This window comes from Lithobates pipiens, unplaced genomic scaffold (assembly GCF_037356315.1).
Source record: "Lithobates pipiens isolate NorthernLeopardFrog02 unplaced genomic scaffold, aLitPip1_a1.2 Scaffold_19, whole genome shotgun sequence".
Classification (NCBI taxonomy): Eukaryota; Metazoa; Chordata; class Amphibia; order Anura; family Ranidae; genus Lithobates; species Lithobates pipiens.
The window spans coordinates 185,409,309-185,426,479 of NW_027507764.1; the positions used below are offsets into that span (position 1 = coordinate 185,409,309).

The 17,171-nt window shown below is 42.6% G+C and overlaps 1 protein-coding gene across 2 annotated transcripts in view; it reads left to right on the forward strand.

Moving 5' to 3' along the window:
* ULK4 (unc-51 like kinase 4) overlaps nt 1–12,416 on the forward strand; it is a 951,013-nt gene extending 938,597 nt beyond the window's left edge. For both annotated transcript variants that reach the window (XM_077491567.1, XM_077491568.1), the window contains exon 37: nt 11,148–12,416. In XM_077491567.1, coding sequence (XP_077347693.1) covers nt 11,148–11,208 — 61 coding nt within the window. In that variant the 3' untranslated portion in view covers nt 11,209–12,416. The remainder of the gene's footprint in view (nt 1–11,147) is intronic.
* The last annotated feature ends 4,755 nt before the right edge of the window (nt 12,417–17,171 follow it).

Sequence of the window (17,171 nt, forward strand, 5' to 3'; positions counted from 1 at the left end):
CCTGCCAGATTCTCTTGTAATTATCGCTAGCAATAATTACTGACTCCTCCTGGCAGGGACAGCTAACCCCACTCGCATGAGAGAAGATAATTGCTGATCCCCCTGTCAACACTGTCTGTGTTGATGTTGGAATTGTGCGAATTTCTTTCCTGCAACCGTGAAATTTGCACCGTGTATGACCAGGCTTAAAGTTGATGTACTGTAATTGTGGGCTGCCGGCAGGTTTAGGAATAACACTTGCCCATCCCCCAACTGTGTGACTAGCAAGCATTGTACATCGCACCCCACAGGAGGAAATGATGCTTGACTGTCTACCACTTTGATCCCTCTTCTCACATAAGGTAGGCTCACTCCCTCAGCTTGAGATATTCAAAGAAGTTGGAAAAGCTGTTTCAACAATAATAAGCTCTTCCAGTATCAAAAGCATTTATTATCACCCCATAATGTTGCCCTCGGTCCAATCCTTGCCTGAGTGGTGCATTGGGCTGTTAAACCAGGGGCAGGTTTGTACAATTTATGTCCTCCCTGCTTTTTAGCTCGTCCATCTGTTCAGATTGATTGGAAATACCACAGTGTAGCTGGGTGTGATTGCATTTCTCTGAATAGCCATGTAGTAAGGGTCGTAACTGTTTTTCCCTATAATGTATAGATAAGGAAATCACTGGAAGATTTTTTTAGGAATACTTTCATGTAGATATGTAAAAAAAAAAGATGAAACCCGCATTAACCGATCATTTTAAATGTTGTTAAAATAGCTCACAAAACATGTACAGAAAATACAGTATGGTTTCCCTTTAAAGATCTTCAATTTGGTGACTAATGCAGAACTACAGGTACCGTATAATAGGAAAATGATGGGAAAGGATAAAATAGCAAATTTCCAGTATTTTCTGTAAGACAATTGTTAATACCTTCTTCACCCTGCTGTGGAAAATGCCCCAACCTAGGGAAAGTAAGTAAAAATGTGCAGTAAATGTAGAAGAAGGCCGTGTGCATTTGGAATTACTGTAAATCTGCCACATCAAGATAATTTGCCAAAAACCACATGATATGGCCAAGAGTATGTTATGTGGACACTTTCCCAAATTATTGAGTTCAAGTACACAAAGCAAGGTTCATTAAGACATGGTTTGGTGTAAAGAAGCTCAACCCTGACCCCAACTGTATTGCCATTTTTTGGGATTAATTGGAATTTCCCTTTTAAGATAGGTCTTGTTGTTATGATCCATAAGAACAACCTCCTGCGCTGGAATGTGGTGCTTGGAGTCTGTTTTCCACTTTTCAGACATGTAAGTCTGGCGTTTGATGCCTTGCCACCCTCTCAGGACTGTGGGTGTCCCTTCACACAGCACTACAAAACAACGAAAAAAAGAGTTTGCACCAGCCTAGCACATTACCCTTTTTATATACTTTAATAATGAACAAAAGCAAATAATATACTCACAAATCAATAGAGTCAACAAGCATATCAAATTAAAGATGTGACTGTCATCAGATCCACAACACTTGACTTGTAGCATGGAAATACCATTCAGCGTCCAATATGGCTTACGCAATTTGATAGGTAGCACCTCTTCTTCAGAGCCATTATTTTTAAATGTTATTATTTATTTAATCTAAAACTATTTTTTACACTGTTTCTTCACATTTTTTTGTATTAACTTTATTGCTATCACAAGGGATGAACAACATCAGTGAGAGGCCCTCTTTATGGAGAGATTTCGGGTTTATTAGACTCCAAATCTCTCCTCTGGCCTCCAATGCAGCTGATGAGACATAGATCTGTCCGATCATGCTTTCCTGCCTGCTAAGGGCGAGGTAAACAGAGAGACAGAACAAAATTCTCATTGCTTCTAGTTTCCCGGGTCACAGAAAGGGATGAACAATGTAATTTCCTCTCTCTCTGTGCTGTGTAGCTGTTGCCGTTGGTCAGAGCACTCCCAGGCTCCACGATTGGATGGCAGAGCTCAGGAAAGATGGTGACAGCAGGAGGGGGAGGCCACATTCTGCCCACCTGCATTAAAAGGAACCACTGGCTGCAAATTTTACTGGGATAATGCCTGTAGTTGTAGCCCCCAAATAATTACCACGGTTTTATTGCCCTATGCTGACTTTACTCAGCTTTTCCATCTATCCAACATAAACAACCAGGGGCAAGGGGTGGTGCTATCCCAAACACAACAAGGTTGGAGTATTGTCCTATAGGATTTAGGGGATTATTGGGTGGAACTACAGGGTAAGAACTATCACTATATCATAGCACCACTGGGGAGAGCCATGTGGAAGCAAGAATGGCCTGATAAATAGTGCATACCTGGCATGTGAGCTCCTCCCAGGATGCAGGATGCAATTACAAGGCCTGGACATGGTCACTTGACAAGGAAGAAGTTAACTCTGTGTAAGCTTTAACACCATCTCACATGGAGACGGCGCTAATAGCATTATGATTCCTGCCTCTGATGAATGAGAAGAAGAAATTAGGAAATGTACAAAACGTTTTGGTTTAAAGCACAGTAATGCTGTTTTAGGAGCTGGTGTTTCTGCATACAACAAAATGGCTGTTTTATATTGACTTCAGGCAGGTACCTGTTTAATTCATCTATGGCAGGGGCTTTCAAACTTTCTAAACAAAGGGCCAGTTTACTGTCCTTCAGACTTTAGAGGGACTGGCTGTGGCCAGTGAGAGTAGACAATGTCCTGGCATCAGTGGGAGTGAACAATGGCCAATTTTTGTTGTTAGGGAAATGTTGTGCAGAGTATTGAAATAATGTGCTAGAAGCTTCTTGAATACAGAGAATACTTTACTTTCGTGGAGGATATTAGATTAAGTCTTACAGCATGGCTTTATCGTGGAACAGGGCGCAGGATTATAAGAGAACACATGAACTGAGAAAGATAACACTTCCTCTGAATACATTACCATAGATAAACACTACAGTGCCACCTGCTGGATAGATAGGTATAATGCATACAGTATATAGTTAGTTTATAAGCAACATTTCTGTTGTACTTCCAACAAGAAATAGTGCCCTATTATTGGTATCAGTGGGAGAAATAGTGCTCCATCTTTGGTGTCAGTGGGAGGAATATTGCCTCATCTGTGTCAGTGGGAGAAATATTGCCCCATTGTTTGTGTCAGTGTAAGGTACTTATGATAGGTAGTGTCCAAAGTGGAGCTTGTGTGCTGAGGATCCCGGTGAAAATTTAGGCAGATCGGGACAGCAACAGATCAGGCAAAGCGGTACACAATCTAAATCCAGAGATTGCTCAGGTAGGCAAAGGTCATACACGAGCTGGCGGTGAAGTAAAAAATCAGCAAGCTAGAGAGTAGTCAGGAATTCAGGCAGAAGTTCAAATAAGGTATTCAGAGTCAAAAGGAAGTCAAAACACCCAGGAAGCTAGTACAAACAAACGGGCACTGAGAGATGGGAAGTGTTGCTATTTATGGGCTCCTTTGATTGTAGATTGTCCACAGCTGGCAACAGGTGGGGCTAGTGAATCCAAGGTAATGTATCAAACTAAGAGAACATAGCTATAACTCCAGAGCTCCTCTGTGGCACAACAAGTAAGACTGCAGCTGTGGGACCAGGAACATCCCGGTTCAAATACACCCAGGTATTTGAACTACACTAGATATTTAGCTTCCTCAGGACGAATACTTAGTAGGTGCTGGTGAAACTATGTCCCGGGGTATAGAGACACCCCACAAGACTAGACCAACATAGACAAGCCTGGAGCCTCCAATCTACTGTCCGTATACATCAAAGCATTACAAATACATAGCCAAATGATTATAATATATCCACTGGGTAGAGAAGACCACTAGTACGACAGGCTTCAATCATACAAGGTCCTGACGTGTAGTTAGAAGCATAAACTGCAATGTGGTAAAATCAGAGTCCAGATCAACACTGAGGATATATTGCCATGTAGTGTAATATAGATCATCAAAGATCAAGGTATCAAGGAAATACGTTTATTGGGCCTGAGATGCTTTAACTTTAGGTATCAAATACATGGAAAGAGACCTCCAGACTCGAGGACAGATCAGCATCTATGTAATGTAGATATAGAAGATAACCCCGTTTGGGAATCCTATCATTAGGGCCCTAGCGATCAGCACAAGGTAACCAAGGGTGAATCCTATTGAGCTGCTTCACAGTATGTGGCTGTCCTTACCTTGTGCTAATCGATTGTGCCCTAAGCGGATATTCTCTGGATCAACTTTACTTATAAATGTCAGTATCCAGTTATATTATGTACACCTAGGAAAGAAACCAGGCCTTTTTTAAAGCAATCTACTGAGCTTGCCAGAGCCACCTCTGGAAGGAGTCTATTCCCCAGCTCTTACTGTGAAGAAACCTTTCCGTATTCGGAGATTAAACTTTTTCCTCTAGGCATAAAGAGTTCTCCCCTGTCCTCTGTGGTGACCATAAAGTGAATATCTCAACACCAAGTTCACTATATGGACCCCTTATATATTTGTACATATTGATCATATCCCCGATTAATCTCCTCTTCTCAAGAGAGAAATTCAGTTCCTCTAATCTTTCCTCATAGCTGAACTTCTCCATGCCTCTTATGAGTTTGGTTGCCCTTCTCTGCACTTTTTATCAGTTCTTCAATATTTTTTTTGAGAACTGCATATTCCAGATGAGGTCTTACTAATGATTTGTGTGTCTGTGGGAGGAATAGTGCCGCATCGTTGATGTCAGTGGGACGAATAATGTCCCATCACTGGTATGATATTAAATATATATATATATATATATATACATTTTTTTTTTTGTGGTTGAACTGGATGGACTTGTGTCTTTTTTCAACCTGACTAACTATGTAACTATGTATCGGTGGGAGGAGGACAAGTGCCCCATAATTGGTGTGAGTGGAAGGAATAGCGCAGCATTGTTGGTGTCCATGGGAGGAATAGTGCCACATTGTTGGTGTCCGTGGGAGAAATAGTGCCACATCATTGATGTCAGTGGAAGGAATAGTGCCCCATCGTTGGTGTCAGTGGGAGGAATTATGTCCCACTGACACTAACCCCAGTGGGAATTATGTCCCACTGACATTTCAAGGGGAGGAATAATGCCCCAAGGGCTGGATAAAGGCAAGCAAAGGGCTGCAGTTTGGAGACCACTGATCTGATGGCAATGACATTTTGTTGCCTATAACACAATCAGACTGAAAGTGACAAGTTTTAGCTTTGTAATTGACTCTTGTGCAAAAGTACTGATTTGTGAGGCTTTGTGAGTTTAGGAAATCAGTAAATAATCTAGATGCCAGTAAAATATACCTCTGTCTGGGAAAGGACACGATCAGCAGAAATGAAGACCGCAGTGCTGAGTATATGAAAACAATAAATAAATGATTGGGATTAGATGAGGTTTTAATATACTATGCTCTGGACATTTTTGAAAATAAGCTAAATATATTAAAAAAAATATATTATGTTCTGCACACTACACAATCCCATAGTCCAAATGTATTATTTATAGCATACCATGACAGCCTATGCATAAAATATTTTCACATTTAGGAACATTAGCAGGTTTGCTGCAGGGTGGGACCATTTCATAGGCAGGAAACTACATAATGCCAGCACACATCCTGACCTTCAGTACACTGAGGAATTCAGCATGCTGCCCTTCTTCCACACCTTTTTTTTTACTATTTTAGACAGTTTTAACATCATAATTTAGTAAACTAAAATCTAAATCACTGTACTTCTTATAATTACACAAACTAGTGCCACAGTTTTTATATAAATGAATGCAATGAATCATTTTACCACTGGGCATAAACTCATTTACAAATGTAATAACCTAAGATAAAAGTACTCTCCCATCAGAATCTATGTGGTCATCACGTCTTTTTTCATTCAGGCATTGCTCAAATGCACCAAACTACTTCAGACCCATTTGTCAGCAGTCTGGTGATCTGAGAACCTATATTGTTGATGCACATCGGGAACTCCCCAATGCACTTAGGTTATGAGGTGGTGGGGAGGTAAGAACATGCATTAGAGTCACATTTTTACTACCCCACTATTGCTGTCTCTTAAAAGGGTAGTAAACCCTGATGAGTTTACTTCCTCTTTCATTCCCTGCAAAGGCAAAGCATAATGGACTACTATCGCATCGCATAGTAGTCCATTATGTGTCACTTACCTGACACAGGAGCCAGCGAAGTCACCGCTGTCCCCTGTAGTCCGGCACGTCCATCTTCTCGTGGGGTCTCGCAGCTCCGCCGCTGTCATTCGGCGAAGCCGCGTTGACGTCACTCCCGCGCATGCGCACGGGAGCCGACGCGCGCGGCAGCTCCGTTGTTGATAATGCCGCGCTCAGTGCGCCTGCACCGTAGATAGTGGTGCCTGTCTTTGGGCAAATATCTCCTAAACCGTATAGGTTTAGGAGATATTTCTTGGACCTACAGGTAAGCCTTAATTTATATGGACAATGATATAGCGCTCTATTCAAAACAAACATAATATATAAAAAAGTTCATAAACAAAAATATAGTGAATGGCTTCAAAATATGATATCCTCAGATATGGTGATCACATCCAAAGGCAGAAGAAGGAATAGTCATAATCCATTTCATACGCAGAGGAGGAGGGGAACCGTCACCAACACCCAAAAACACTGACTCTTACCATAAATGTGCAGATAAAAACGCATGTAGTAAATCACCAAGGGGGAGGCAGTTTTCTATGCTGATTTCCCTTCGTCTACAGAAGCGCAATCATCTCAATGGGAGTCGTCCAATGGGAAAAGAGGATTCCTATTTCTGTTTAGTAGGCACTTCACTTCCCAGGAACTGCTTAAATCTCCAGACCAACAATCCTCCCAAAAACCATAGAAAACATAAAACAAAGTGGCCTCATTGCGCAGGTTTACTGATAAACCAATAATCTTTTTATTCTCTAAAACCGTAGTTGAACTCACATTTAAGATGAGATATACAGGCATCAAATGACAATCGGCTACAGATGGAAAGAACGAATGAAGACCACTCCTGTGCTCCTTCTGATGTCACCAGGTCCCAAAAAACGCCTGACGTTTCGCCACCAACGTGCGTCCTCAGGGGCATGATTAATTTAGGCTTACCTGTAGGTCAAAGTGTGTTGTAAGGGTTTACAACCACTTTAAGCTGTAAAGGCAGCAGACAGAGATATGCAGATGTTGCAATGCATAGCACAAATTATGCCCCCCCCCCATACCTGTTCATCTCAATGGGGCAGCACTGTAACCACCCCACAACCGTGTGGAATGCAGGTGGCCTGGGATTTTAGGGGTTAAAACAGACAGTGAAGAAGCACCATAAAACTACCTATTTTCCTGTCAATTACCCTCTGAAGAGCAATCCATCACAAATAGCACTTCAGATGGCAAAGTTGTATAAACAAACCCCTGCAAGCGGCTTGTGGCCTATTACATACAGCAGACTTCAAATCAGTGTCAAACTTAACTAGTGATACAGAAGCCAAAAATATAGCATAGATCTTAGGAGGTACACTCCCATTGACCCTGGGACTGCCCTCTGGATTCTGTTCACAGTAGGTTATTGAGAATCCTGATTTGTTTTATTTTAGTGGACTTTTAGCACAGTTGCAGTGATGTATAGCCCTATTAGCTCACTGATTTCTTGTCTGGAAAAAGTGAAACCAAAAAGGTTTTTTGTTTTTCACACCCATGACAAAGGATTTCTATGGCAGTATGAGGAGAGCACAGCTTAAAGTGATATTAAAGGTTTTTTTTTTGTATTATTATTAATTTATTTATTTTTCATACATCATGGGACACAGAGTCGGGCTTATCATTACCTACTGGGTTATACTCCATCTCCAGGTGAATGGACACTGGTAGACTAAAGGTCTTCAGACAGGAAGTGATCCCCTATATAACCCCTCCCACACAGGAAGCACTTCTGTTTTTTACCAGTGTCTGCAAGGTGGTTGGCACGGTTTGTTTGAGCTCTCTGGGCTCCAGGTCTCTAGTCCCACAAACGGTTCTTAAATGAATCAAGAGATTGACCGATTGGATCCATTTGACACAGGTTTTATGTGCTTAGATAAATGGTACCCGAGCCTCACAAAGAAGACTCAAGATCCTGCAGGGGTTTACCTGTAATGCGGCCTCCGGTGTGCTGGACCCTACAAAGTGGAATCCTGGACACCACAGCGCTAAGGCATTCCAGCAGGGTGCTGTACAGGTCCATTGGAGTGGACCTGTGTGCGGTGACCATACAGGGGAGCGTCAGATAAGGGGCACCAGACAACCCTCCATTCAGCTCTGTATGAGTCTTCTAGGGAGGATGGTATCCTCCTTCGAGGCAGTGCCTTATGCCCAGTTCCAACCCAGGCCTTTACAACAAGACATCTTGTTGGCCTGGATCAGAAGAGGAAAAACCCTCAATTATCCAATGTGCTTATCTCCCCGGGCACACTTAAGCCTAAACTGGTGGTTGTAGGATCAGAACCCGCGAAAGGGAAAATCTTTTCTCCTGGTAACTTGGAGAGTACTGACTACAGATGCCAGTCTCTCAGGCTGGGGAGCAACCCTAGAGGGGCTCACAGCTCAGAGGAAATGGTCAGGGACAGAACAGACAGGGACAGAACAGATCTTATCAGATCTCTCCCACTTGTCTTTAATGAGATCCTCAAGCTCCTCTATAAACGGAAAAGATTCCGGAACTCTTTTTAAGTTTGGAAAATATTTTCAAACTTTTTGTGGTTCTGCCTTATCGTCTTGCCAGCCGATTGCTTCCTTGACGGACTTCGCAAAAGGCTCCACTAGGGAAAAATCGAAGCCTACTGATATTTCATGACCTTTACTTTCAGAGGAAGATTCTGATGCCTGGGTGTGATGGGGGTCTGCTGAAGATGTACTGGGAACAGCTCTATTCATTGCTGGTGCTGTTGTTTCCAGTATGGACTCCTGCACAGATTCCCTTATGAGGTTTGTAGCCATCCTTGCGTCCGCCTCTTTCTCTTTGGTAGGTAGCTTCGTTGAAGCAAGAGCAACAGGCAAGTTTATCTAGCAGTGCCGGAGCTCCGCATACCCAGCAAGCATTGGCTGCAGGTCGGGTGTGGCGGCTTCGACAGTGTGAGGAAGGAGACCTCCTGCGATTTGACCGACTATGACGGGAGCGACTGTGGCATGAGTAGCTATGCCGTGAGTGGCTGTGTCTTTGATGATGTGAAGGAGATCTTGAGCGGCTCCTGCAGGACCTCCTGCTTGAAGTATGGCTCGATCTTCTCCCATGTCTGGAACTTGCGGCTCTTGGTCTAGTAGGGCTGCCAAGAAAATGCAGCATTTAGCATCTGCCACTCTTTTTTTTCTCCCCTTCAATACTTACCTATGCCTGGTACAGCCTCTTACCTAGTTTGCTGATGGTGGTCTATGTGGGCAGTGGACTCCATAAGGAAAAAAAGAGACAGGGCAGTCTGGGAAATATAAGAGAATAAACTTGTATATATATATATATATATATATATATATTTTTTTTTTATTTGCATTTATTTATTTATTACATTTGTTTATTAAATTATTTACTATTTATTTATTATTATTAATTTATTTATTTCAACTATGGAAAAAACATCCAAACATTTGCCAGAATAAAATAAATAAATAGGAGCCCCACAGGGACTTACCTTGGAGCCTGAGTGCTTTTAGCTTAATGCAGAGCAGCAACAGTTTTCCAGCTTCTTGCAGAGAGGCACAGGGAATACAGAGAAAAAAAACTCCATTTAAATTTAAACTCTATTTAAAAATGGCACCATTGCGGTGGCCAAATGACGCTCCGCGCATGCGCAGATGCTTCCTGAGTGTTCCGGCGCCATCTTGGATAAGGGCACAATGCACAGGGAGAGTAGTGATTACCTGGCTCTGCACGTGCGCAGAGCGGCGAGAACGGACGGTGGCCATGGTCGGAGGACAGCAAGAACCAGCAACCCCAGAAGGAGTGAGAAATGTGTCGTCTCTTTTTTTTTTAAAAGGCAGGTATGGGAATAATAGGATAGGATAGGGGGGAGCCTTAAAACTTGTTACTTGCCAGAATCCAGTTGCCCCCTGAGACCACCAGAATGGGGTTTCCCTCCATAGAAGCTCCTTTAGAGACTGTACAGGAGGGAATTCCAAACAAGAGAGGCTTGAACCTGCTGGGGCGATTGCGGTAAGAGGCTTATTCATCTGTAAATAGGAGAAACCTGTTAGATGAGGATAAAAAAGAGAATGCAGCGGGGGGGTCTCCCCTTCAAATTTATAGTTAAACCAATCCTGTCAGGTTGTGGGGGTGAAGTCACAACCCAGTGTGTGCTGCCATGAAGGCATCAGGAAAGTATTTTACACGTATTTTTTAACAAACATGTTATACTTACTTGCTCCATGCAGTGGTTTCACACATAGCAGTCTGCTCTTCTCGGGCCCCTCCCTCCTGCCAAATGCCCCAGAGCAAGCAGCTTGCTATGGGGGCACCTGAGCTGGCTCACTAACGAGCCACTGCTCTGTGTGTCCATTCACACATGGAGCGTGGCTCTTCTCCACCCCCTGCTCTCTCCTCATTGGCTCACTTACTGTGATTTGCAGGAGCCAATGACTACCGCTGCTGTCTCAACCAATGAGGAGGGAAGAGACCCAGGAGAGCCAAGGCACTCCTGCCTATTGCTGGTTTAGGATAGGGCTCAGGTAAGTTTTAGGGGGGCTGGGGGTGCTGCTGAAGGTTTTTCACCTTCTTGCATGAGAGTAAAAAACCTTGAGCCTTTACACTCTCTCCTCATTGGCTCACTGGATGTGATTGACAGTAGCAGGAGCCAGCCAATGGCTTCCGCTGCTGTCTCAGCCAATGAGGAATGAGAGACCCAGGAGAAGCTCAGCTCTTGTGCACATCGCTGGATCAAGAGGGGGAGCTCAGGTTAGTATTGCTGTTGCACACAGATGTTTTCACCTTCATGCAGGTAAAAAACCTTGAGCCTTTAAAACCACTTTATGCTGTTTACCTCTCTATTTCCGACTAAGATCCTGGACTGAGCTCACTAAAATAGCATGAAGTAGGATGAGAAAAGAATGAGTCATTGCTTTTGCTCATATATAATGTTTATGAGGATTGATATTTTTAATTTCTTGTATTCTGTTTTATTTCAGCTTGAACACAGATGTCTCTTCCATGATCGTGGAGATTCTTAGTCTAGTCGGACATCAATAGACACCAAGATGCTCGACAACTACAATGTCATACAGATTTCAAATGGTGTGCAACATTTTTTTTTTATTATTTTTTTTTTATAGAATGCTAAAAGTATATTGCAGTGTTGAAATGTACAGATATTTAGGCCTGGTTCACACTAGTGCTATTTCAAATGTGACTTCAGTCGCACAGAATCGCATGACAAGGAAAATCACATTGTTTTCAATGGTGTCCGTTTACATCAATGTGACTAAGCACAGAGCAATTTTTGAAAAGGTTCCTGTGCTACTTAGGTGCAATTCAAGTGTGATTTGGCCCCATAGAATATACAAGCCTCATCGTATGGAAGCTGTGTGTGTACCTAGCCTTAAGCATACATTTTGTTTATGTACAATATGCTGATATATTCATTGGAAACAGCAAATAAATACAAGATCTGAAATGTTTGCATTGAGAACTATATATTACACATTAAAGTATCATTATAAATGCCTGTAGTGACACAGGAGCTCGTATTGGCCAAGTTTTGAAGGGAAAGCAGTTTATCAGTATGAATCAGAGAACAGGAAGAATAGTCTCTAGCTAGTCATTACTATTTATTTACTGCACTCTGTATTGTAAGGTGTTGCAAAGTGGTAAAGAAGTCTTAAAGTAGATTTTCAGTCACAACTTTTTCACTTGAATGGAATGGGGAAGGACAAACATCTTCCAGATACTGCTACCTTGCAAGAAGTGCCAGGAAGTCACTAGGAAATCTCCCTAGCAGAGACTCAGACAGCAAAACTAAAACCCAACAGAGCTTATAACCCTTTACCAGTTTGAAAAAAAATTTTTTTATGGCTACTTATTTCCCCATGGGAGAGATATACCCTCATTTCCTATTAAATTGACCACAGTTGTGGGGACATGGACATAAATAAGTACTTGAAAGGAATTTATACCCATCACTACGCTATCCAAAACACAAACATGTTTGGCTGGGAGTCTGCTTGAAAAGTCCACTAATATTTTTTGACTCTGAGCAAGATGAAGTTTACTGCTTTGTTGTAAAAGTGAATCTTGAGATATACTGACCCAAAGTTATTTTAAATTTATACTTGGTTGTTTATTATTGCTCGTTTTTACTGTTGGTTTATTTGCAAATAAAATGGTTTAATGAGGTAGAAATGTTATTGTTTATTTTATGTATAAAGTATGTCTTTTCAATAAACAGCTTTTAAATATTATGCTTTTTTTGTTGGTTTGTATAATAGCAGTAATTTATTTGTCAAGTGTGTGTTGTAAAATGTAATTTTTACTAGGTTTGTCTTACAACAGGGACTTTTGCATAAGGACTGCACTAAGGACATGATGGAGGGGGCCTATAACTAAAAACTTCCTTACTATTCTTCCTATTGCAAGTTGTCATGTATGCAGCATAGTGGCTTACTGTGGTGTACCCAGACTCCTGTATCTGCTTTATCACCTGGTGGCATTGGCTTATTTAGTTTGACTCATATTGCTCAATTAAAAATTTTGAAACCTTAGCAAACTTGTACACACAATACAGAGGATCTGTCTATCCTTCCCGAAGCAGATTAATTTAACTCCCTATTTTCAGATTTTATATATATATATATATATATATATATATATATATATATATATACACACACATATACAGTACTCGGCATAAATGAGTCCACCTCTTTTGAAAAGTAAGATTTTAATCTATTATCTCAATGAACACAAAACAATTTCCAACATTTTTACAAAACTGAATTATATAAAACATTTGTTTAGCTCATTACATGAAAGTAAGGTCAATCATATAACTTAGATCAGCCTTTGTCAGCCAGGGTACCTTTAGGTTTCTTCAGGGGTGCTTTGGCAAAATGCCTAAAAATTGCCCAAAAATTGTATAGAAGCCGGTGTGTGGATGAAGCCAGCCTTTTAGTTACACAAAGCCACAGGTTTTCATTGTGCACCATTAAACCTTCTAGCTGCCAGCATCCTAATGACAAATGACATCATCAGTTGATATGGAGGATGTCAGTTGCCCGCATAGCATCCTTGTTTGACCCTCCCTTGCACCTCTCCATCAGTGCTGGGGTCAAATTAGCTGAATGATGGAGAAAAAATGAGGGAAAAGAGAAACATTGGAATATTAGTCTATACCAGTTTGCAAAAGTATATTTGCTTTGGAAGATTAAATCACCTATAACAATGGGTGTCCTACTTGCGTGGATGTTACTGCATTATGTAAAACTATTAGAATTGCTTTTACATTATAATAGGGGATTTTAATTATCCAGATATAGACTGGGCAGAAGAAACCATACATTCGTCTAAGACTCACCATTTCCTAAATATCTTGCAGGACAACTTTATGGGTCTGGTGAATGCACCAACAAGAAACAATGCGTTATGTAGACCTACTGATTATTAACAATACAGACCTGATTGCGGATGTAGAAATATGGGGCAACTTGGGAAATAGCGACCACGGATCAATTCGTTTCAGTATAAACAGAAATAGGAAACACAAGGGTAATACAAAGACATTGAATTTCAAAAGAGCCAACTTCCCTAAACTTCACACTTTGCTTGATGACATTAAATGTGATAAAATCCTAAGAACAAAGAATGTGGAGGAAAAATGGGAGTGCTTTAATAGCATACTAAATAAAGGTATTAGCCAGTGCATTCCAATGGGAAATAAGTTTAAAAGACCCCCAAAAAAGCCTGGGTGGCTAAACTCCAATGTAAAAATGCATATAAAAGCAAAAAAAAAGGCCTTCAAAAAATATAAGGCTGAGGGGTCATTGTCAGCATTTCAACTTTACAAAGAATGCAATAAGAAATGTAAGGCCGCGTACACACGCGCGGACTGTTCGCCCAACCTTGTCCGCTGAACAGTGTTTGGGCGGACAGTCCGCTCGTGTGTGGGGCTTCAGCGGACAGTTTCAGCGGACAGTTGGCCGAACAAGGTCTTACGGAAATTCCGAAAAACTGTCCGCTGAAACAAGGTTTCAGCGGACTGTTCGCTCGTGTGTAGGCTTGTTCGGCCAACTAAGTCTCGCGCATGCTCAGAAAGGATTTCCACGTCGGAAGGTTGCATTGCAGTGTATAGGACGTCGTATTTTTCATCCCGTCGTACGTGCCGTTCACGTCATCGCGCACGGTTTCAGCAAACTGTTCGTCCGTCGTGTGTGGCCATGTCCGTCCATGCTAAGTTTGAGCGGACTGTTCGCTCAAACTGTTGGACGGACAAAGTTGGGCCAACAGTCCGCGCGTGTGTACGCGGCCTCAGAGTGCAATCAGGCTGGCTAAGATAGAACACAAAAGGCATATAGTGGAGGACAGTAAAAAAATAAATAAATAAAAATCTTTAAGTATAGTAAGAAAGCAAGGCCAGAACATATTGGCCCCTTAAAGGATGATGAAGGGAATTTGGCTACAAAGGACAGAGAGAAGGCAAAGGTTTTGAATATATTCTTCTCCTCAGTCTTCACCAAGTAAACGGGGGGATACAGTATCCAAGACTGTAGTGTTAATTTTCATAACCTATCACAGGAAGCACCCTCATGGCTATGAGAAGACAGATTTAGAAAAAGAGTTGAAAAACTTAACATAAATAAGTCACTGGGACCAGATGTCTTACACCTGAGGGTCCTTAAGGTGATAGCCAGATCATTGTTCCTAAATTTAACGACAGTTTACTGACTGGAATGGTGCCAGCTTATTGGAGAAAAGCCAAAGTGGCACCAATATTTATAAAAGGGCTGAGACATATCCCTGGGAACTACAGGCCAGTTAGCCTTACATCAATAGCCTGCGAGTTATTAGAGGGGATAAGGGACTATATACAAGATTTCTGTAATGAAAATGGTATCATTAGCAGTAATCAGCATGGATTCTTGAAGAATCATTCTTGCCAGACCAATCTATTACATTTCTATGAAGAAGTGAGCTGCCATCTAGTTAGAGGAAGGCCTGTGGATTTGATGTATCTGGATTTTGCAAAGGCATTTGATACAGTTCCCACAAGTGTTTAATGTACAAACTGAGGTCTGTCGACATGGACCAAAGGGTGAGTACCTGGATTGAAAATTGGCTACAGGGGCGAGTTCAGAGGGTGGTAATAAATATGGAGTACTCAGAATGGTCTGGTGTGGAAAGTGGGGACCCCTAGGGATCTGTCCTGGGACCAATACTGTTTAATTTATTCATAAATGATATAGAGGATGGAATAAACAGCTCAATCTCAGTATTTCCGGACGATATCAAGTTAAGCAGGGCAATAACTTCTATGCAGGATGTGGAAACCTTGGAAGATGTCCTAAACAAAATAATAGGGTGGGCAACTACATGGCAAATAAGGTTTAATTTAGAAAAATGTAAGGTAATGCATTTTTCTTTTTTAGCATTGGCCCTGGCAAATTCTAGGTAGGGTTTTTTGTGCATGGACTCTAGGAGAGGCTTCCTTCGTGGACGACACCCATTAATGCCATTCATCTGCAGTGTACGCCATATTGTGTCTCCGGAAACAATCACCCCAGTTTGGTTTTCTACTTTAGCTAACTGTAGTGAACTTGCATGCCAATTCTCAGATCCGCGTTAAAACTGCTTATGAACCGCAAGTGGTCATCACTCCGCTTTTGCATGCGAGTCCTGGGTCTCATGGTAGCCTCCTTCGAGGCAGTACCTTATGCCCAGTTCCACACCAGAGTCCTGCAGAAGGTTTGACAAAATGGGACAAATCTCAGTTGTCCCTGGATCGTCAGATCCAGGTGAGCCAGTCGGTCAGAGACTCACTGATCTGGTGGCTGAGGTCCCCGGTGATTCAGTCCGGGAAATAGTTTCTGCCTCTGAAGTGGACAGTGATCACAACAGACGCCAGCCTATCTGGCTGGGGTGGAGTGATGGGGGTTCAGTCGGCTCAGGGCCTATGGTCGATCGAAGAATCCAAGTTGCCGATCAATTTGCTCGAGTTGAGAGTGATCAGGCTATACCTCTCCACATGGTCGATGAGAATTCAGGGGTGTCCGATCAGGATCCAGTCAGATACATCAATCACCAAGGGGGAACAAGAAGCTCAGCCGCTGCATGGGAGGTCGCTCACATACTTTGGTGGGCAGAGCTGCACGTACCGGCCCTGTCGGCCATTTACATCCCGGGAGTGGAGAACTGGCAGACGGACTATCTGAGTCACCAGATGCTGGACCCAGGAGAATGGGCGTTGTATCCGGAGATTTTCAGGTTACTGTGCCTGAAGTGCGGCACACCAGACGTGGATCTTCTGGCCTCCCATCTCAATCAGAAGGGGCAAAGATTCATGTCCAGGACAAGAGATCCGCGGGCAGACGCATCAGACGCGCTGGTGGCTCCGTGGGATCAGTACCAGCTGATCTATGCCTTTCCTCCACTGAAACTGTTACCACGCCTGCTTCGCAGAGTGGAAGCCGAGGGGATCCCAGTAATACTGGTTGCCCCAGATTGGCCTCAACATCCTTGGTACGCAGACCTGGTGTGCCTGGTGGCAGACGTTCCCTGACGACTGCCGTTGCGAGAGGATCTTCTGTCTCAAGGTCCGATTCTCCATCCTGCTTTACCATTGTTGTCTTTAACGGCATGGCTATTGAGAGCCAGGTGTTGAGGAACCGGGGTCAGTCGGACTCGGTGATCCCAACTATGTTAAGGGCACGGAAATCTTCTTCCCGGAAGATATACCATCGTACCTGGAAGGCCTACATCTCCATGTGTGAGGAGAAAGGATGGCATCCGCGCTTCTTTTCTGTATCCAGTATCCTGCTGTTTCTTCAGCAAGAAGTAGACCAGAAATTGGCTTTAAGCGCCATTAAGGGGCAAATTTCAGCCTTGGCTGTCTTTTTTCAGTGACCCCTGGCGTCTCACTCATTAGTGAGTACCTGCGTACAGGGGGTACGACATGTAGTCCCTCCGGTGCATCCACCGTTACTCCCATGGGATTTGAACCTGAT